We start from the raw sequence: 23,922 nt of genomic DNA on the forward strand, positions 1-23,922 counted from the left end.
AGCTAGAAGGGGAAAAGCCTTGGTGTGAAAGGGGTATAACATAACAATTGTCTAAAGGAGCTAGTAGCAGTGGAACGGAGACATAAAACTAAAGCAGCATGCATCCATAATCCATTCTGCAGTTCCTTTGCGGAATATCAAGCCTAACAACACAAACCGGTTTGAGGCATTCCTGTAATCCATTAGCACTGTTCCCTCTGCACATGTTTGATCATGAGCTCTTTCCTCTTTGTTAATGTTGTCATGTTTTTTAGCACATAGCATGATGATCACTGGTAAAGCAAACACACTCCTATTGTGTATTGCTTTTATTTTAAAGCAGAACATTGAGAAAGTACTTTTACCCATGTCTGTTAAGTGTGTAAATGCCAGAGAAAAAGGTTACTGGGATCTGTTATTTTAGCAAAAAGCAAACAAGGAAGTTAACCCCTTTATAAGGTCAGTACATTCTTCGTCGTATTTATATCTACGCTATTGTTTGAGAACTGTGGTATGAAAGAATGAGGAAGTCCCAGAGCAATCATAAAAAGGGAAGCAGCTGTCAAACAGGTACAGACTCACAGTTCAGGAGAACTGCACCTGTATTCTAGATGAATTTGAAGTTTTCTCAACGATTTTCCCTGATCTGATTATCAGTTAGAATCAGTTTTTTGAAAAGGAATCGGATTTTCACTCCAAGTATCAATGGATCCTGCTTTGCTCCTGAGTCAGGAGGAATGTGCTGTGAACTGTCTGTCTGGGATGTCGACTCGAAGCTGCTCAGAGAACACCCTGAAGTTTATCTGTGAGTTTCAGCGCGAGCCTGGTCCACCGCAGGCGCCCGGAGATGGGGATTACAATGAGTCAGTGTCGGTCATTCTACCTGCGCAGTGCAGTGTCTACCAGCTACGGCTACACATCTGTATGCAGGTAGGCTAACCCCTATTGTTAAAAATGGGTTTTATTTCTCTGGGTTTATTCAAGCTGTGTCAATATATCAAAATGTTTAGTTGGCCATTGCAACCGAGAACAGCTTAGAACACTTTTATAGATAAATACAATGCTCAACTTACTAAGGAAGAGGCATTCATTTTTTTTTAAGGTTGTGGTGGTGGTTGGTGCTTTGGAATGGAAGAAAAGGGGTCAGGAAAAGGTCTAGCAGTGCTGGTAATGTTATGTTGTGTTATGTTTGTCGGTCACTGCTTTCTTCAAGAAGTAGTGGAAGAAGTATTTAGATCCTTTACTTCAGTAACAAATCTATAATTACACTGTTAAACTGTAAAATGCATGGACTCAAAGCCCTTCTTAAGAAAAGGAAAGTGTTATCAGAAATTGCACTTGGAAACTCACTGAGCGAACTGAAGTAAATTTTTCCTGTCAGTGTTTTGGTGTTGGTATTATTACTGCTGCATTCATGTGTATGTTGCATTTTGTTGCTGTTGTTTTAGGATTATATTATGTTTATTACAATGCAATAAAAATAGGTGTGTCCTGCAGCCAGTGTAGTTATTTGACACAGCATTGATTTTTGAGTGATTAGGTCACATGACCTGAAAGGTATTGAAGTAATATGCTAATTTCCCCATACAAATATTAATATAAAAATATGTAAAGTATTAAAATGCAACAAAAAGAGGTGTGTCAAAATGCAGCCAGTGTAGTTATTTGACCCAGCATTTATTTTTGAGTGATTAGGTCACATGACCTGGAGGGTATTTAAGCAATATGCACATTTTCCCATACAAATATTAATATAAAATATGTAAAGTATTAAAATGCAACAAAAAGAGGTGTGGCAAAATGCAGCCAGTGTAGTTATTTGATGCATAGCTTATGTTTGAGTGATTCGGTCACATGACCTGGAAGTTATTGAAGAAATATGCAAATCTTTCCATACAATATTAATATAAAAATATTTAAAGTATTTAAATGCAATAAAAATAGGTGTGTCCTATGCAGCAAGTGTAGTTATTTGACCCAGCACTGATTTTGAGTGATTCGGTCACATGACCTGGAAGTTATTGAAGAAATAAGCACATTTTTCCATCAAAATATGAATAAAACGTATTTAAAGTATTAAAATGCAATAAAAAGAGGTGTGTTCAACAAATGTATGCAGAGTGGATTTGCTTCACATTCACACGATCGGGAAGCTGTCGATTTATTAAAAAGAACATTGTTCTTGTGTAATTGAAAAGTCATTTGTTGATGGTCCCTAAGTGAAAGCCTCGTTTCGCGGAGACGATCTCCCCGTCGTAATACAGCCAGCAGCAGGGGAAACTGACCCCTAGATTCCACTGGCTCCGTCTGCGTCGCGTTACGGCCGCGTTACGGCTGCGCCGCGGCGTTCGCAAAGATCGCGACCACTCTAGTCAATGGGTGCTATTCCACCAGACGCGCCGCGTTACGGCTCAGAAGCGTCCCAGAAGCGTCTCGGCGCTGGGCTCCGCTAAAAATAGGATGCAAGTCTATTTTCGACGCAACGCGTATGTATTTTAGTGGTAAAAAAATGCATTCATCATCATAATTATTCTATATATATAATTGACACAGTGCCTGTAAACCGGCGGAGAACGCTGGCATTTCTCCTCCTACTTGAAAGACTACGGAGGGATAGGGTCTGCAAAATTAGTTTATTTTGGGGATGGGCCGGATGCTCTGACCGTTCCACTTCCTGCCCGGCGCCTCTGGAACGCCTCGCGTCACGTCGAAAATAGACTTGCATTCTATTTTGAGCGGAGCCCAGCGCCGAGACGCTTCTGGGACGCTTCTGAGCCGTAACGCGGCGCGTCTGGTGGAATAGCACCCATTGACTAGAGTGGCCGCGATCTTTGCGAATGCCGCGGCGCAGCCGTAGCGCGGCCGTAACGCAACGCAGACGGACCCGGTGGAATCGGACGGTAGCGCCGGGCAGGAAGTGGACCGGTCAGAGCATCCAGTCAAGAGAAATGCCAGAGTTCTCCTCCGGTTTACAGGCACTGTGTCAATTATATATATCGAATAATTATGATGATGAATGCATTTTTTTACCACTAAAATACAGCAACACATCTTTGATTCATGTCGTTTATAACAGGAATATTACAATTATTATTAACTTTGTCTGCACAAAGTAGCCTGTCCAGGAAATATGCCCAAATCAACAAAAACTGCGAGCCGGCACGCAAGACGCTCCGCTTCTGAAATGCTTCTGAAACGCGCCCGGTAGGGTATGACGCCCTACGACGGACCAAAATCGTGGCGCAGCCGTGACGCGACACAGACGGACCCGGTGGAATCGAGGGGTGACGCTGCTGGCTGGTCCGCGAATGTCTGTCGAATATCCAACCTAAAACTAACTTCACCGCGGTAACGTTTAGCTGAGTTTCTGCTGGCAGACATTCTTCCCTTCAGAGAGGAGAGCTCACTGCGTGCACTCTAAAGGGGCGTGGCCAGCAGCAGCTTGGTTACATTCAAAGGGCCAGACCCAGAATCAGCACTTTTTTAATGGGGCTGAAATAGAGGGGTATGAGTAGGGATGGGTATCGAGAACCGGTACTAAGTCAGTACGGGTACCTGATTGGACGGTATTGGTATACCGTTAAGCCACTGGACAAACGGTGCTGCTATCGGTATATGAATTACGCTACTTCCTTAGTTTAAACAATTCTGGTTGGTTGGGAACCCTCATCCCGTGTGACGTATCCGGCTTGAGTACCACTGATTGGCCACTGTGAATGCCACTCGTCATCTCTCCTAACAGCGCTCTTATTATTGTGAGACTCCCGGGGGCAGACCATAGGGGCAGACGCAACATCTTGCTAGAAACAGCGTCTCAAGGCTTCTTAACATTTAACAACCTATTAATGATGCATACCCACTTAACGGGAAAAACTCAGCTAACAGACGATATTAACCATTTTACCTACACGGAACAGAAGTCCAACACCAAGAGTCTAAATCAACACTTAGCAAAACGGGCTAACGGGGCTAACAGGGCTAACGGCTACTTTAGCACATAACTGGCAAAAGCGATCCTTTCTACGTCATTTTATCTGCACAAACAACATATCACATGAACGCTGATTCCATTGGTGTAAGTCTCAACACTGTACGACCAAAACTCACTGAACTAGCAGCCAGGAAAGAGCAAGAAAACATCTTCACTTTACGTAGCCATGATGATAGTTATGTCTTACCTTTGCTGTTTTGTGATCAAAAATTGTGTTTAAGGGCATTACAACAGTTAATCCAATGTCTCTGTGTAACTTCAAAATGATTACTGATAATCCATCATTACAATTATAAATAATAAATGCAATATAATGGTTAGCCGACCAGAGCTTCCGGTTTAGGAGGTGCGCACGCAGCGTCTCGTTTTAACTGAATAATGGTCATGTTTACATGGATTTATGAACTGCCCCTAATTACCGCCCCCCTTCCAGAGACACACTGTCAAACACACTCATACCTGCTTGGTATGACATTGAAAAAGTTACATTAAATAATAAATAAAAATAGATTACAATAAAATGACTGTTGTTTAATCTTCACATCCAGTGGCGGCTGGTGGAAAATATTTTAGGTGGGGCTGTGGAAATGGTGACCAAACAATACTAAGGGGGTCCAAGGGGATGCTCCCCCGGTAAAAGTTTTTGAGAGAAGACCCCTTAAATTATTACTTCTGGTGATGTTAGAGGGGGGGGGGGGGGGGGGGGGGGGGGGAAGGACAAATTGAGGCTTAAAGATATGAGAAGACTGATCAATACCTCCATAATCTTCAGTGTGGTTAGCTATGAATCTTCCAAAACTTCCAAACACCTTGTTCTGGACATAGTTTCTACAGTATAAACTGTGCAACAGTACAGTAGGCCCACACAAACTGCAGAACACCGGGGCTTTGGGAACACTCAAAATTACTTTAAATGATTTAATTCCCATTTAACCTGTTAAGGGGCTTTCTCCCCCCGTTTTTTTTCTCACGAAACTGTGTCTCAGGGCTTCTTAAAATGTAATAAACTATTCATGTGTCCTACTCATTTAACTGGAAGAAACTCAGGTAACTGATGATATGAACCATGTTTACCGAAACAAAACACAAGTCTCACAAGAAGCGTCTAAATGAGCCCTGAGCGAAAAAATGCTAACGCACTCTAGGTATAAATCAATCGATATACTTATCGGATATGCACAAACAAGCTTAGCTAACAAGCTGAGATTCCACAGATTCTAGAAATATAAGTATCATCACTGAGCGATCAGAACTCGCGACAGGGGAAGCAAATACAGACATCACACAACGTAGCTTTAGGTAGCAAAACACGGAGATATGCTCACCTTTTGCTGTTATTCTGATCAAAAACGAGAAAAACGCGGCTGAAGGCTAATCCATAGGTTAATCCAATGTGTCTGTCACTTTTAAACAATTATTGATAATCCATAATTCCATTTTTATGTCAAAAACTGAGTTTTCATAATAGCTGCTAATGATAGCTTCCAGAGTCTATAACAGCTTCGTGTTTTGTCTCCTTGGATACGAGTCCAAACAACTCACAGACTGCACCGGGCGCGGACGTAGGCGCCCCTGTGACCATCAGATTTGACGACGCTGATTGGCTGAAATTATGTTTCGGCGGCATAGTTTAAAGATAGCAACAGTTGGCTTCTGCTGCACTTGCTGCACTCTCGTCTGGGCGCTGTGCATAGCGCCCAGACGAGAGAGGGTAATGATACACGGGCAAGGCCAGGCAGGAAACATGTGACTTATCAGTAACTTTAGACATCGTAACACAATTTTAAACGAGATTTTATTGGAGATTATACATTTTACTGATACCAATTATATAATATTTACCTTGTTTATTAAAAATAAAAATATTTTTTTTATTTTTAATGTGGGAAGAGGGGGGTGGCGCCCCTAGCACCCCTATGGGCCGGCCGCCACTGTTCACATCTTGTAATCATGTCTTTAATTTTGAGCACCAAATTATTGAAAAGTATCGATAAGAGTATCAAAAATTACCGGTATCGATAAGCAGTATCGGTATCGGTATCGGTATCGGTATCGGTATCGGTATCGATAAAATCCTAACGATACCCATCCCTAGGTATGAGGCATGGCTACAATGGGTGATCTGTTTGGTATTTTGAGCAAAACACTTCATGGACATGTTTTTTATATAGCTGAGACCTATAATATATGCCTGAAAATAGTATAATAGGAAACTTTTAAGGCAACACTGCTATTTAGGGCTGTCCAATCTTAATTTTTTTAATTGCCAAATACCTTATTTCTAAGGAACCCATGAGCAAATCTCTGTCAATCGCAAAACTTTAGTGCTGCTTTTGCATGATTCTTGTGTTTTACAAAATTGTAATGATATCTTCTGTGTGTAATGCAACCTAACATAGCTGCTAGTTTGGCTGTAGACTTTAATACATAATCAAGCTGCAACCATCAACATTTTTCCAAAATGTGTCTCTACCTTCAGGCACAGGAACAAAACTGCCATCCAGACCCACTTGCAGTTCTGGACCCAGCGAAATACACTCTGCTTTACGCCAGGGGGGAAGACTGGTATGAGGCCTATGATGACTGCCAAGTCGTCAGGACGTTAGACATTCCATGGTCATGTGACGTCACTGGGCGTCTGTTGGCGCACATAGTAGTTAAACCACTCATGGCAGTTGATTCAGAGGAGAAGATGAAACAGCAGCAGTTACTGGCTTACCTGATTGGACACAATCTAGAGAAAGAAGCGTCTGATAGACTTGGTGAGCTCACATTTACTCGCAGGAAACTGGCATCTCCGAGAAGACAAGAGTTGAGGGATCGGGATGACAAGATCTATACCACAGAGCCTTGGATAACGAGCACCCCCATTCCAAATGACCTACAGGACCAGCTTAACAGAAATCTCCCTGTTAGCTTTCATTACATGAACAAGATCAGCTTCAGCACACACGTGGCTTATAGTACAACACCAAGTGTTCTACTTGATGTTTTCAGAAGGGTGATGGCAGACCAGGGAATTAAGTATGACACTTCTGATGGTCTGGTGTTGAAGGTCTCCGGGAGGGAGGAGTTTTTATCTGGAGAAAGCCCCCTGCATGATTTCCTGTGGGTTCGACAGTGCTTAAAAAACAACCAGGACCTCCACCTCTCTGTTGTCCATGTGTCGCAGCTTGCCAGTGAGACTGTCAAGTATGCAGACTGGGCTCTTGTTGATGGTTCCAGTGGTCAGTTCAGCTCTCATGATGATCTCCGCCTCGAAGGGAAGGATTTGGATGACATTTTCATGATATCACTGTGGGACTGCAACAGAAGACTTCGAGTGAAATTGCTTGGCTTTGACATCCCAAAACTCCCAAGCAAATCCTCTCAGTCGGTCTATGTGAAAGCCTCCATACTTTATGGTAACAAGGTTCTCTCTTCAGTGTCCTCCACGTCCAAGACCTTTGCAGATGAAGTGTTGTGGAATGAGTGGCTGGACTTTGATGTTCTGCTCAGGGATCTGCCTCGTGGTGCCAAACTGGGTTTCACTATTATTGGTAGTGGTGGTGACATCTCCCCTGTAACCAAAGACCCAAAGCCTTTAGCTTCGGTCAAGGCAGCAGACCTGCAGAAAGGGAAGGGCAAGGTGCTCTACTTCGTCAATCTTCTTCTCATTGATCACAGGTATGGTTTTTTAATATCAATTACAACTTTGTGACGTTTTTAATCAGTGTCTTTACAGTGTTAGATGATGAAAAGCAACACATTTACATTCCCAACTCAACATATAAGGATGTGCATGGTCAGGAATCACTTTTTAACGCAGTTGGTACCCTCAGCCTTATTTTTCAACAAACCTGGTAGAACTTAAGACTTCAAGAGGTAGTCAATGGTGTGAATTCAAACAAGACAGTGAACCTAGCGGGGTACGTTTAGTGTCAAATTTTGAAGCATAGGACGTACGTTTAACAAGAAATGCAGCCTGGAATTGAGAAAAACTGTAGGTGCTGGGTTTAGGGTTCTTTTCTAATTGTACACTTGTTGGCCCCTGCAGGTCCGTCCTGAGCCAGGGCCCCCACACCATGCACATGTGGTCCTTCCCTGACCTGGAGGAAGAGGCCATCACCTATCAAGCGGACAAGTTGTCCTCTGCTACCAACCCAGACATAGCTGACTCTATGGCTATCAGCTTCCTTTTAGACCGCTACAGTTTCCCTGTGGTTCTACCAAGTAGCTTTAGCTCATCTGAATGCTCAGACATTCCCGCCTCCAGTCTCAGCCCGACTCAATCTGTTGATTCCTCTAATGAGCCCTCCCACTCACCCCAATCCACCTTATCAAGCACAGGTTTGTCCTCTCAGAATGGGAAACCTCGGAAGGACTCATTGACTGACACAGTCACTCTCAGATCCCGGTCTCCAGTCACCACTACCAGCAGGGATTGCCTCAAAAGATTCCGGGAGGAGAGTGTCCGCTACGCCTCGAATCTCCCCCATTTCTTACGCAATGTTGACTGGATGAATCGCAGTGTGGTTGAAGATGTCCACTGGCTCCTGGGAAACTGGGATCCTAGTGAACTGGATTTAACAGTGGCCTTAGAGCTGTTAAGCATGGACTTTGCTGATATGACTGTCAGGAGACTAGCCGTCCAGAGATTGGAGAGTCTGTCCAATGATGATGTGCTAAAGTATTTGCTTCAGCTGGTGCAGGTATGTGTTGTTTTCTTAAAGGTCCAATGACATGCTTTTCTGGTTATTACCCGTCCCCTTGTGTGTTATCAGGGCTCGATATTAACGACTGCCCGATGGCCCGGGGCAATCTAGTATTTAGCTCGGGCAATGAAGCCTCACCTGCTGGTTGCCCGATCGGGCAATCTATTATGGCAATTGTGGAGACGTGTCAGTGCCTGACAGCAGTCAAATCGGTTGGAAAACGATGAAAAAGTTGCCAAAAGTCGGTCAACCCGTCTTTCTTCATGGACGTCGCCCAGAGTTCCCGTTAGAATTTTTTTCCGCCTCTCAACATGTCCGTTAAAGTTGAAATCTTCCGGACAAAAGTAGAAAAGTGCCGGTCAAAGGTCTTCTTTGTTATTTATTGAGCTTTAAAATGATTCGATATTAAACAAACTAATTATAGTAGATTAACTACATTATTCAAAAGTGTACAGTAACTTACAATAATAAATAATAAACGGAGCGCTCTCTCCCTCTCCTGACAGCCCGCCAGTATCATGCAGCTCGCGAATCCAGTAATGAGTGACCCGACAGTAAAACTAAACATATCTATAACTAGTTTAGGTAGTTTGAGAGGTAATTAAAATAGCTACAGTACGTGTGATATTCTAACCTGAAGTGTGTGTTTTGTTCCGCTCACCGCTGCATGTGATCATGCAGAGCTGCGTGTCGACTCGTCAGCAGCAGCTGATCTCTCTATCCCGTCAGATTAGACTTCACTCGCGTTTATGTCCATATCGATCAGATCCAGCTAGTTCTAGCTAATGATATGACTACCTGCTTATTAAAAGACACCTAAACAATAAGTGTCGCTATGCAACCGGGTGAGGCCACAAAGTACAGTATAGCGCAGCATTATGCATCTGTTTACATGCCCACCGGAACCCCGAGGCATTACCAACAGATCAACGCACAATCAACCCATACAGTCTCCCAGACTAACAGTAGATAACATTACAAACATTTTTAACAGGGGCCATAATAGTGTAAATAATGTTTGTTTTGGCAGTTATAACTGAATGTAATGTTTTCTACTTGTTTACATCTGGGAAGGCATTTGCCTTCATCAGATGGGAAGTGTCTTGACCAACAACTTAAGTATTTCTTATAGCTATGCAGGGCATGCAAGCGAACAAACACAAACAAGAACTCATGCAAACAAACAAGTGAAATGAAGAATAAAATTGAAATTGTACAATATAATATTGTGGTTGTTCATCTTATAATTCAGTCTAGAGAATGCACCAGACAGCATCTAAGACCTACAAAAATCTAAATTTTCTAGGGGGAGGCCCCCCAAACCCTTCGTGCATCATTTTGTCCGCGCGCATTTTTCAGGGCAATCTCTATTGGGCTCAGGGCCATCTGTAAATTAGCTTAGATGGCCCACATGTCCCACATGTCTATGCTGCCCCAGAACGCCTCGTTGGAGATTTTTATTTTTCCATTTTTTTCTAGAGTATAGTGACGTAACGAGTATAGTGACGTAACAGCTGAGTGTGTGTGTGTGAGTTCCTCACACACACACACTCACACACACACTCACTCAGCCTTTTCTCAGCCGCGGCTCCGCAGATTTCCACACACACACACTCACAGCCTGGCTGTGCTCACTCCTTTCCTGTAAAATACAGGTCCAGCCCACACATATGCTCCACCAAGGATGGTGCTACAGGCCGCAACTACAATAAGCATGTTAATGTTAATCTAACCGCTCCGGCGATCCACTAGCACCCCGCCCCCCCCATGTCATGGGACCTTTAATAGATATAGAAATGTGATAATCTATAAAAATGAAATGCACATAAAAAGTGTCTGTTTGAAGGAAGTGTGACAATAACAAAATAAATATTAAACAAATGAAATCTAGACTTACACATATCTGATAAATAACTAATAAATTGGGACATGAATCAACAAATACTTTGCAATACAATATCTCAGCTCAAAAAGTTTAACCATTACCGAAATACTAACATGGCTAAGAAGGCTGATGCCAAAAGGTCCCAAGATCCCAACAGCCCCAAACCCACTGTGTATCTGCAATGAAACGCAATTTATTTCAATTTTAAATAAACAAAAGCATGAATAAATATAGGTTTTATGCTTTCTGAATTTCTGTTGTTACAGCAGTATTGACATCCTTATGGGCCATCTTTGGAAAATCTGATAACTACTGTTGTTCAGAGAATAGCAATTTGTGGCATTGAATTTGATGAGTTTCATGTCATGTTCTTGTTCTGAAACAGTGGTAGACAAAAGCAGGCTTATCATTCTGACCAGAAACCATTGACGGGTAAACTGACAACAGATTTGATTAACTGTAGCTAGCTAGTTAACCCTAAATTAGCTCTTTTCGTGGCTGACTTTTTAATGGCCCAGGCTGACTTGTATTAAAATCATAATATATGCCTGAAAACACAGTTTAATCAAAATTACCACAAGACAATGTCTACCTGGTGAATGGTAGTATTTTAGGATAGCAATAGCCTACTGTGTCTCTGGAAAACAAGCTAAATGTTAAGATGCCATTTGTAATCCATACTACTCTGCATTTATGGTTGTGTACACTATCCACAGTCAAATAATGGGATAGGTTGTATTGCACTGACATTTACTGTGTGGTTGTTGAATGTTTTTTTTCTAATAATGTTGTTTTTCCAGTTTAAATACACTCAATAGGATATAAAACATTTGATCAGAAGTTATCAAAAGCAAACAATGTTATAATTAAGAGCCACTTATAGTAATTGGTGACATCTGTATATTTTGCATTCAGTTTTTAATTTTTTACAGACCCTCAAAGTGGAACCTTACCACGACAGTTGCCTCGCTCGGTACCTCATCCAAAGAGCTCTGCGGGTAAGTCATGCAGCATTCTAATGTTATATATTTTAATTATATATAAGTCTGTATTGTACATACAGTAACAGGAATGACGTTCCTTGTCATTATTTGAGCTTTTTCCCCCTATTAAAAGAACATTCTTATGTTTCCTGCACTAAATTAGAGGCCTATATATAGTGTGTCTGATTTAGGGGTATCTATCAGAAATGTGTAATATTATTCATTATTATTGTAAAATGTATATAATTGTTTTAATTGTATAATAACCTTACATTTGAAAGCCAATTGTTGTGTATTTGTTACCTTAGAGTGAGCCCTCAATATCTACATACTGTGGGAAGTATGGTCCTCTTCCTTTGTGCACCAATACGTTTTTCTACAGTAGCCCAGATAGGACAAAGAAACTCTGGCTCTAGGAAAGGCGTTTTATGCTGTTAAGCTACCTGAAGGACACGGTAGTTCTCCAACACCCTTGAACAGCAAAGAGGGAATAAGTATTCAGCTAGTTGCAATCTGTAACTTCACCGCTGGATGTCACTAAATCCATCAGTTGTTAGTGGAAAGAATATTTTTAACTCTAATATTTTACATTCGTTACATTGGCCTGTACTTACAAAATAAAAGACCTCGCTGAAACTGCACTTGCACTAAGCCATGTTCAAATTATTACTGTGGTGTCAGCTGACATTGGAACAGTTGTGATTGTAGGCCTCGTTATGCTTCCTCTTCCTGTTTAAAATTCAGGTTATCATTTTTACTCTTTGCTGATCTTGTTTTATAGTGAGAAAAACATTGTTACAGTATCACTGCAGTAAAATGTGGAGTGCAGCTACATTTGTGTGTAGGTCCTGCCTTGTGGCTCACTCACCTCCAATGTCTTCTTCTTGACTGTAGAGCAAGAGACTCGGCCACTTCTTCTTCTGGTATGTCCGCAGTGAGGTGGCAGGGTGTCCGTATTTCCGCCAGCGCATGGCTGTGATTCTGGAAGCCTACCTGCTGGGCTGCGGTCAGGCCATGCTGGACAGCTTCACCCTGCAGGTCCAGGCTGTGGAGGCACTACAGGTGGTTGCAATAGCAATCAAAAAGATCTACCCCGACAAGACGGATCTTGATTCTACAAGTAAGACACATCTGAAAAATCATTTTTTATGGATCAGTTTTCAATTGTAACAGAAAAATCGAATACAGTCAAATTTCCAGCAAAGTAAAGCACCGTCTTGGAGGTCTGTGAATCGCATTATGGAGATAAAAGCAAAAATAGCTTTTTAGTACTTAGGCTGGATGTTAAATGACAATGACACTCCAATCCAAAAATACAATGATTTGATCCAATGATCACACTTGTGTGTGAACTTTGACCTTGTATCAAATAGCACACAGCGGCTATGCCCTCACCGGAAGTGACCATCTCCGCGGGTAGCTAGCTAGCTTACTAACTTGCTAGCTACTTTATCATTTGTGGTGGCACTCATTACAGAGTGCTCAATGTATTAAAATTAAATTAATGATGCCTTCTTTTTCATCAATAGTTTAGTAGTATGTGTAGTAAATATAGAAAACCCCATACATACGTTTGATTGTATAGCTGTGTTCACTGGAATAAACACAATTGTGACTGGCCCCTCAACTTCTGTTACGTAGCCAAGATGGCTACTGTTGAGTGTGAGAAGTGTCCAGCGTTCAACACTTGACAGTATGAGTGCACTGTTACGGTACACAGGATCTCAGGGAAAACAGACAGGACCATAGACGGGAACAAAGACCACGAACTGACAAGATCACAAGGGAAGACAGGTCTATATACATACGGGAGGTGGGACACAGGGGCAGCGGGTGAACACAATCAGACAGTCAGGCACAGGCAGGAAAACACAGGAAGTACAACAGGACAAGACACAAGGAGAATATGCATTTCAAAAATAAAACAGGAAACACAAAAACACAAAATCATGACACATGTAAGTACAGAATAAAGCAAATAGAGACACAGCATCAGTTACACTTCCCATCCCCTTATTAGCAGATTTACATTTGTTAAGTGATGTTTAATGAAAGTGACAGTAAGTGGTTATTTATATATATTATAAAATCCAGAACATACACTCTCAGAAATATTTGGCACTAATATAGAGATTTATGTATTTGAATTGCATATAACATTTCCATCCATTTGGATTACATAGTTCTTACATAAATTGACTAATACACTCTATGCATTGCAAATACATAATAACTATGTCTACAACCTTATTATCAATACATCCAATGTGTTTCAAATACATTAGAACCAGGCTTATGTATTCAATATAAATAAAGCCTATGCATTTTAAATTCATAAGATCCAGGTTTATGTATATAAAATAAATATAGCTTATTTGGTGCATTCATTTAATAATGCATAAAATGTACAACATTTTCTTTGTAATAATCTACTTTTATAATACATAACCACATTCCCCACACTAACAGCACTAACAAAAAATGTGTCATGCCACCTTGTTTCACATTTTAATGCATCAAGAAATCACAGTACACCCACACAAAGTGGAGTACACGTTACTATAGTAACTCCACTCGAATTGTTGGATTTGATGCATTATAAAATTAATGCACCAAATCAGCTATATTTATTTTATATACATAAACCTGGATCTTATGAATTAAAAATGCATAGGCTTTATTTATATCGGATACATAAGCCTGGTTCTAATGCATTTGAAACACATTGGATGTTTTGATAATAAGGTTGTAGACATAGTTATTGTGTATTTGCAATGCATAGAGTTTATTAGTCAATTTATGTCAGAACTATGTCATCCAAATGGATGGACATTTTATTTGCAATTGAAATACATAAATCTCTATATTAGGGCCAAATATTTCTATGAGTGTAGACAGTTAAAAATAAGTGGATGTAGTAATTTTGACTACAGACTTGACGCTTCGAGTTTGGCATTTTTTAAAAACCAGATGTGACACCAGAGGCTCAATAAACCTAATGCATGTGACGGTGACCTCTGTGGCTCTCATCTCCAAGCCGATTAAATCTTTAAAAACATGTCATGTATCGGCTTATGCTTTCATGATAACTTCCTAAAACAGCTGGGCACTGTTGTTTTTTAGCAAATTTATTGGGGACTATATTAAGCTGTAAATGAATATAAGTGAGTATTTTCGGCAGCAAATGCTTGACTTCTTGAAAAAAACACCACTATTCCTGTCATCAGATCTGGGCTAACACTAGGTGTGGAGCACCCTTAATTCATTTTCATCCAATGATTTATGCAAATGCTGGAGGTTGGGTTTCTCTAAGCCGTGCCCTTGAGATGAATTTATTTTTAATTTGTATTTATTTTTTGCCAGGTAACCCCATCCTGAAAGGACCCATGTGTTGCATTATTAAACTAATTTGTGTCTCTGCGTTTTCATTTTTTGAAGCTCCCCTCAAACTTCAAGAGCTTCTTAGGAACTCCAATCTGCCAAATGAGTTCTTGCTGCCCTATGACCCCCGCATCAAAGCTGGAAGGATCCTGGTAAGCTTTGCACATGTTTGTGTACTCATTGCGAGAGTGTGTTGAATATGAATGATATTGATGATTTTTGTCTGGCTTCATCTTCGGTGGATGTTTCTGCAATGCCATAATTAACATAGTCAGCTCTTTAGTACATGTTTAAAAACACACACACAGTGTCCACATACTGTATAAATAAGAGAGTTTGACCTTTGAGTCGAAAGTAAAACAAACTTTTTCAGTTCTTTTTCCATCACATCCATTTATTTTTTTATCTCCTTTCTCTCATCTCTCTGTTTGTCTTCTCCTATCTCTGCTGCCTCTCACTTTGCTCTCCCCCACCATCCATCTCCATTTCTTCCACCTGCCCAGACTTAAGTATCAATATCTGCACTATATTTTCTTATGTTTTATCAGCAGCTACTCTGACTTACAGTAGTCAGAATGTGAAGCAATTAGTCATATTAAATGACCCTAATAATTATGAAAAAAAGAATTACTAAAATCCAAACCCTGTGACCTGTCTCACCAGAAATAAACCAGTTTTCTTGGTATCCCTCTCCTCCAGCTGGATAAATGTAAGGTGATGGCCTCTAAGAAGAAGCCGCTGTGGCTGGAGTTCTCTCCCATGCCGTCTCCCAGTTCCCCTACACCTGTCGGAATAATCTTCAAACAGGGGGACGACCTCAGACAGGACATGCTGGTCCTTCAGGTTAACGAGAATTGAAGTTGTTTTATGATGTTGAATGTTTTGCCTTTGGATGAAGTGACACCTGACTGTGTCTTCCTGTTTAGACGCTGGTGGTGATGGACTCTATCTGGCAGGAGAAGTCTCTGGACCTTAACCTTGTTCCATACGGCTGCATCTCTACGGGAAACAACATAGGTCAAATTATTGTATTGTTCATTAATAAAAAGAATATGACAACAAGAAAACTGATCAGTTAGACATTAAAATATGAAGTTTATCGTAATAACATGTTGTTACCAAACGTATCATATAACTAGAAACTTTTAACAACAAACTTCCTTATCTGACTATACTGTCTGGATGTTTTGCAAATCAGCAACTGATTATACAGTCAATAAACTTGATTAGACTCTACTTAAAAATAATTTGATGCTGTATCCTGGCAACTTCTGGATAATTTTAGAGCCATTTAGAAAGAAGAACAGTATTTTTTTTACCAATATCAACATTAATCATGTAACGAAGGTCAGTCCAGAAATAGGGAATCTTCATTAATTTAGAATGTTGAAAAAAGAGTAATATATATATATTATTATTATATTTCTTATCACTTACCACTAATATGGTGGTATTATGGTGCACTGTGTATGAAAAGGCAGATATTGTCTACTTTACAACTATATATTATGAAGACATTTATCAACAAGAATGTAATATGTCTGAAGGCACAGGAAAGATAATTTAAAGTGGACCTATCATGCTATATTTGAATAATATATTGTAGGGCCATACCTATATAAAACATGTCTGTGAAGGGTTTTTTTCAAAATACCAAACAGATCATGCATTTTAGCCTTGCCTCATTTCGCTCTATTTGCTCTTTTCCAGCCCTGTTTTTGCAAGGGCTGATTCTGTGACGTAGCTTTAATGCAAATGAGCTGCAGCTGACCACGCCCCCCTGCAGGAGAGGGAGATCAGCTGCTGGGCTCTCAGAAGAGGGGGAGGAAAAGAGAAGCTCCGTCCTCCGTGTATTATTCTTATATTATTATATAGAGTCGTTATTCATTTGTTTTAAAGCTCAATAAATAACAAAGAAGACCTTTGACCGGCACTTTTCTAATTTTGTCCGGAAGATTTAAACTTTAACGGACATGTTGACTGGCGAAAAAAAATCTAGTTCATAAACATCTCCGTGGTAAAATCTTTAGAACACACAAGCAGAAATCTGCCGGAGTCTTCTGGCACATGTCCCTTGAAAATAAAGTCTAGCCACAGATTCTTGTCTTTTTCCAGGGATGGCATTGCATGCAGTCCCTTGTCCCGATTCTTGCAGCCAACAACAGCACAACGTTTAACTCCCTTAGACATCCTGGCAAGAGCAGGCAAAAACACAGATGTGACTGGGGGAGATTTAGCTTTCTGACAGCCTATATGCGAATGAGAGGTTGGGCAATGGCCGTGGCCGTGGCCGTGGCCCAACCTCTCATCCCCCTGATAGGTGGAGAGTTGCCCATAGGCGGAGCACCCCTTTTCTGACGTCAGAGAAATTCAAATCTGGATCAGTTTTTATCAGCTCCGTTGCAGCCCCGTTTTTAGAGATTTGGGTATGGAGGAAAAGAGAGAGGGTTGTGTTTTCTGACACTTGGTGAGTTCCCTGACACACCGGGGACACATATTCATGTATAAAAGACGTACAAAAGTACATTTTGCGTGATAGGTCCCCTTTAAGGTCATTTCAAGGATGTGTATGTTTGTCTGTAATTACCATTTATTTGTAGTAGAATTGTGGTATGAATTCTTAAGGAATTGTTTGATTGATCATTTCGAATTTGGCTTAATGATGGTTAAGAGGATATTTGTTTCACTTCCATCCTTGATTTGTAATTACATTATATGTTTCATTTATGTTTGCTGTGTTGTTTTGCGTAAATGTGTGTTTGACTGCATGTGTGTGAACCTCAGGAATTAGTCGAGGCTCATGCTAATGCTAATGGGGATCCTTGTAAAGACATAAAATCAAACAAATTAGAATTGAATTTCTTCATCAAGTTTCTCCTCAACAGGTATGATAGAGATTGTGAGGGATGCGGCGACCATCGCCACCGTGCAGAGGAGCCATGGAGGAACCATAGGAGCCTTCAAAAACGATGCTCTGTTTGAGTGGCTAAAGTCCAAATGTCCACTCCAGGAAATAGTAAGTAATATGGAACAAATGGATTTGGACACCAATGCACTTGTAATATGTCATTACAAACGAGAAACCATGCTCAAATCAGGCCTTCTTATTTGAGTGGTATAGCTTAATGAGATGATGAGTCACATTGGTCCGTGGTGTTGCCTACATTCTGTCGTTAAAAAAGTAATTTCTATTTTTGACTGTGCATTATTAAAGGTAGGGTAGGTAAGTTTGAGAAACCGGCTCGAGACACACTTTTTGTTATATTCCATGGAATGCTCTTAACATCCCGATAGCAATGAATATCTTAAGTGCTTTGACAAAAAATCCATAAAAAAATGTCATCTGTGGAAGCTGTAATACTGTAAAAAGCACGACCAATCATCTGAGCCGGCCCGGCTAAAGTAACTGGATGGCCTACCTGTCTGTCAGCCTTCCATCTGTGCACAAACTTATCTCGTGCCCTCATTGGTCATGTGCGCGTTCGTGTGTGTTGGAGGAGGGGCTCTGTAAGGAAGTGGCAGATTTTTTCCGGCTGTGTATTTTCAAATTCTAGCGCACTCGAGCTGGTTTCTCCAAAATTACCTACCCCACCTTTAATTGATTATGTAATTATGATGGTCTTCAAATACTGCATCACAAGTAAAAGTCATGAGTTCAAAATGTTACTTGAGTAGAAGTATAATTCATTTATCAAAAGTACTCATTATGCAGAATGTTTCATTTCAAATAATATTTTCAAAATACATATAGGATATTTTTTAAATGTTGTTTAAGCACCTACAAATTGTAAGTACAGCACTTGAGAAATAGTACTTAGTTACTTTCCACCACTGCTACTAAGCAAATCATTGTAATGAAATAACACATAATACCTCCCGGCTGGAGAAGTTTTAATTGTTGTGTCGCTAATTAGAACCAATACCAAAAAACAGCTGTCGTCATTGGAAACTGTTCGTACAAGGGCAAAATACTTTTTCAAAAAAGCTCCCCGACATCATTTTATAATGTTCTTACTTTTGATTGCATGCTACACACTTAATGAAATATCCTTTTTCCTGTTCCCGTTAACTCAATCTCCCGTGGGTTTTTGCAGAACTTGAATGGGGGTGTGATATGTGATTATAAGAACACTTGAGGCATTGACACTAATAAGCCACATAATCATACTTCATGTTCATGTTCAGAGTTCAGCTCTTTAATGATGTCAAATCGGTGACTTTTTCACCTGTACAGCATTTGTACCTATTTTAAATAAGCTTTTTCTACAAATCGATACAATGTCAGTTAATGTCTTATGTCCCACTAGCTGTCTGAGGCTTATAGCTTTTAAATCACATCCTAAAAATTGTGTTTTAAGTTTTTATACATTTTGAACAGTTTTATTTCTAACATGTCTTATTACAGTATAGGTCCTGAAATGTTTGTAATAATGATTAAACCATATAAATCCCATTATAACTTTTTTTGCTTTATATATAAAGTTGATCCTTTCTGACGACAGGAAAAAGTTAAAATATTTTTACTTTGCACCGTTACCATTGCCAGGATCTGCAGCCGGCCTCAAATTCTTTTACCGTCCTTCTCTAATATTCAATGTTCCAACTACCGTCATCTTTCAAGCATGTGAACGCATCGTTAGTGTCCAACAGTTGGCGAAACCTTATTTGTAATTACGCTATGTGAGGCAAAAGACATAAAATATATGTGCGCGTTCGTGTGTGTTGGAGAAGAGGCTCTATAAGGAAGTGGCAGATTTTCTCCGGTTGTGTATTTTCAAATTCTAGCGCACTCAAGCTGGTTTCTCAAACTTACCTACCCTACCTTTAACGTTTACCTGCCAATAAAACCATTTTGACATCTTATTTGAATAAAGGGACAGTTTGCATGTTCTAAAGTGTGGTTATAAGAGGAACTGATTACTTATCAATATAGGGCTGCCCTTTCCTATTAGGAGTTAGCGTAAGGGTATATAGATGTACGTTATTGTGGGTGTAAACTGAATCTGAGTATTTAGTGTTTATTATTTTTTGTTTTGCAGATATACCATATATATATTAGAAATACACAAATATAACAGATTACTATATATAACAGATATATAATATAATATATAACAGATACTGTGCAGGAAGAGGCAACAAACCCACTGGGCTTATTTGAAACTTCCACCTAAATAATGATAAAATTCACAATTTTAGAGATCAATATATACAAACAATAATATCAATTTGATAATGATGGCAAACTTTTTGAACAACACATGATAGAAAACACATCAATATAACAACAAATGAAAATGAAATATAGGAAATGTGGATGTAAAACGTGTGTGAGTATAGCATATGTGTGTATGAAAAAAAAGAAAGCAGTTCTAAAAATGCAGATATATTTAGATATTTCAGGCATTTTTAAACATTTTATAGAGGTACAGTATTTTGCCACGTGGGAAAAGCCATTCAATAATTTTGTTCCCCTAAATCAGAAAGATAATTGTCCTCTTCGAGCAAGAGACTTTTGGGGATGGATATCTGATGGTTGTCGAGTTGCATAAAAATGAACCTGTGATTTCAGGAATATTCAATTTTCATGAAAATATTTTATAAATAAAAACACATATCACATAAAGTATATTGCGTGCTCTGCAACTTTGATGTTAATGCACTGTTTTGATCTCATTTTACTTCAGCACTTCAAGACAGTGGAGAGATTTGTGAAGTCCTGTGCTGGTTACTGTGTGGCCACCTATGTGTTGGGTATCGGAGATCGACATAATGACAACATCATGATCACAGACCAAGGTATGCACTGTTAATTCTTCTTCTTGTTATTATGCTCCAAATATCTGGAACAAACTCCCAGAAACCTGCAGGTCCGCTGCAACTCTTACTACTTTTAAATCCAGGCTGAAGACTTTTCTTTTTGCCGCTGTTTTTAATTGAACTATTCACATCTTAAACTGCACTGTAACTTTTAACTTTTATCCATGTATTTTTTCTTTTAATGTTTATTTTATTATCTTTTCTTTTTAATGACTGATTTTAAATGCCATTTTTAAAATGTCTTCCATTTTTGTAAAGCACTTTGAATTGCCTTGTGTTGAAAGGTGCTATATAAATAAACTTGCCTTGCCTTGCCTTGCCTTGCCTTGAGTAAATCTGCATCGGCAAAACACAAAATTATGAAAGCAGCTGAGGTGATTGACAGATCTTACTCTAAAAAGATTTTTCTGGGCCTGTCAGGGAACCTGTTTCACATCGACTTCGGTCACATCCTGGGTAACACGAAGAGCTTCCTTGGCGTGAGCAGGGAGCGTGTACCGTTCGTCCTCACACCTGACTTCCTGTATGTCATGGGCAGGGGCAAAGGGAGCAACAGCCTCTACTTTCAGCGGTTCAGGGTGAGTAGACCTGATAATGTGTGTGGTTGTGTTTGTCTGTTGTGTGTAATTATAGGGATAATTACCAATTTTCCGGTTCATATTTATATTTTGTGCCTCTACTGTGACAGGTCTCCATACTTTAAAGGTTGGTTATTGGCTAATTGGTTACACAAGCCAAAAAAACCTTATGACATCATAAAGTGGCCCAAATCTGATCATCTATCTCAGTGGTTCTCAACTGGTCAGGCCTCGGGACCCACTTTTTACTTGGTCAATACATCGCGACCCAACATTTTGAAGCACTCAAATCTATTCAACAAAAAATCGTGCTGTAATATATATATATACGCTTTTGAGCATACAATATTAATAAAAGTGAAGTACAGTGCATATATCCCTTATATCCCTTCACAGAACTAAAGTATGCTTTTAAAAAAGGTTTAATGAGATGATGGAATCAAAGCTGAACTATATAAAAAGGCACACATGCTGAAACCCAACCCCAGCAGGGGGGTCTGGGGGGATTCTCCCCCAGGAGATTTTTAGAAATACTAACAAACTACGCATTCTGGTACACTCTGAGAAGAAAATCGGGCCTTCAAAATAAAAGTTTGACTTTTCCCCCCCAAAAAAAAAAAAAAAAAAAATCCAATTTTTTTTTTCCAACTTTTTTTTCTTCACTCACACATCCGCGACCCACTCGAAACGGGTCCGCGACCCACTTTTGGGTCGCGACCCACCAGTTGAGAACCACTGATCTATCTAGTAAGATACATATAATATAGCCAGTTTGATTCTATAAGAAACTTTTATACAGTACAAAGAATAACTTATTATCCCTTGGAAATGTCGTTTCATAACTTTTTACCTTGATGCAGTGACACACGGGTGTAATAAAGGACACTGTGTGTGGTCAGTCAATGTCATTCAAAACATCAGGGCAAAAGGAAGAAATACTGTATATTCAAATACATTACATTGTGATTCATTCGAAATGCTGCTCAGAGTAATCTCAGTCTCTTCTGCGACAGTGTGGGTTGAGTCTTTCCTCTTAAAGCGCTCAACTAATCCTGCAAATGCATAAATGATTGTGTTATGATGTCACAAATATGCATGATGTTATCTTAGCGACCTTTGGAGCTTGTGTTAGCTACTTTCATCGTTAAACACTGCATAGGATACACTGGATTTTGGTTTCCACGGTTACTTGTTTTCCCTCTCCTACGGTTGTAACTGCAAAGAACATACATTGATACTCTTTGATAACAGAGCTACCGCCAAAAGAGCTATCCTTTTCCTGTTTTGGTATTGTTGCACTCCCTTTGTGCCGTAAATGTTTAATATTATAGGAGTAAATGTACTGTAGATATTTTTCAGACAGTGTTTGTGTTGTCCTATTATCTTACTTACTTATGTTTTTCTCCTGTCCATATTAGGACACTTGCACCCAGGCGTACCTCTCCCTGCGCTCTCACTCTCGCTTGCTGGTCACTCTGTTCTCCCTCATGCTGCTGACAGGCATCCCAGAGCTGAGCGCTGCAGAGGACATGCGCTACCTACGGGATGCGCTGCAGCAGGAGCAGAGTGAGGCGGAGGCCAAAGAGCACTTCCTCCACCAGATCTCTGAGTGTGAGCGGCTGGACTGGACCGTGCAGGCCAACTGGTGGATCCACATGATGGCGGGAATCAAGTAGACTGTTAGAGATGAGATATTTTAAAGGGGCCCTACCCTGTTTTTTGGGGTCTTCCCTTTCCTGTAGTTGGTTTTATAGGTTTTTGTGCATGTAAATGGTCTGCAAAGGCTAAAATCCTTTCTTGCCTACAAAGGGAGTTTCTCTCCCACACACTCCCCCCCAAAAACGCCTCCATTGGACTCCTTTGTTTACTTCCGTAAAATAGTGACATCAGTAAGTAACACTTGTGCTCCTATTGGCTAGCGCTCCAACACATTGTACGTGATAGGCTAAGGGGCGGGACACTTCTAAGCGGTTGACCAATTACAACAGCGTCGGCCATTTCATCAGAACAGACTGTGCTCTGGTTTCAGACAGAGGGTGAAAAGAGGTGCTGCAGCACAGGCAGTATGAGAAAAATAAAGAGCTTTTTGAACATTAACGCATGGAAACATGTCACAGTAGAGGCAAAAATACAAATATGAACCAAAAGATTAGCATAATAGGGCCCATTTAAATGTTTTGTAACATTGTGATCCTTCTCGGAATCCCCATTTTTTCTAGATGTACCACTAATCTGATTACCGCGCAATTTTTTAATGTAACTGTAAGGGAGTACATTTTATTTTTATTTTTGTATCCTTATTACGTAATCCTGTTAATTGTATTAATTAATGTATTAATTAATTATTAATTAATACATTAATGAGTTAATATTTTCAAAGCTTCTGAAAGGAGCTGTGAAAGAGTCTGATTTCCTTTGTATCATGTCATTAAACGTGTAACTGTTTGCATTGAATAAACATATAAACAACATCATTAATCTTCTTTAACATTGTTTTATCTTCCCACATGAACCTTGTGTTCCCAGAACAAATCTCACTGTGATGCCACATACTGTACATACATGTGTGAATGCATTTCCTTCCATTTCCTATCTCCTTCTGTTTCATTCA

General features: G+C 39.9%; 1 protein-coding gene across 1 annotated transcript; it reads left to right on the top strand.

Annotated features, from left to right (window-relative positions):
* Window positions 1-334: 334 nt before the first annotated feature.
* On the top strand, window positions 335-23,401 carry si:rp71-17i16.5 (phosphatidylinositol 4,5-bisphosphate 3-kinase catalytic subunit gamma isoform). The gene is made up of 12 exons (XM_034145044.1): window positions 335-909; window positions 6,450-7,636; window positions 8,007-8,661; window positions 11,482-11,547; window positions 12,427-12,652; window positions 14,971-15,065; window positions 15,613-15,756; window positions 15,840-15,930; window positions 17,799-17,929; window positions 20,601-20,712; window positions 21,154-21,311; window positions 22,730-23,401. Exons 1-12 carry the CDS (start codon window positions 685-687, stop codon window positions 22,985-22,987), a joined length of 3,348 nt encoding a protein of 1,115 aa, XP_034000935.1. The 5' UTR covers window positions 335-684; the 3' UTR covers window positions 22,988-23,401.
* The last annotated feature ends 521 nt before the right edge of the window (window positions 23,402-23,922 follow it).

The sequence above is a fragment of the Trematomus bernacchii genome, unplaced genomic scaffold (assembly GCF_902827165.1).
Source record: "Trematomus bernacchii unplaced genomic scaffold, fTreBer1.1, whole genome shotgun sequence".
In the NCBI taxonomy this organism is placed as follows: Eukaryota; Metazoa; Chordata; class Actinopteri; order Perciformes; family Nototheniidae; genus Trematomus; species Trematomus bernacchii.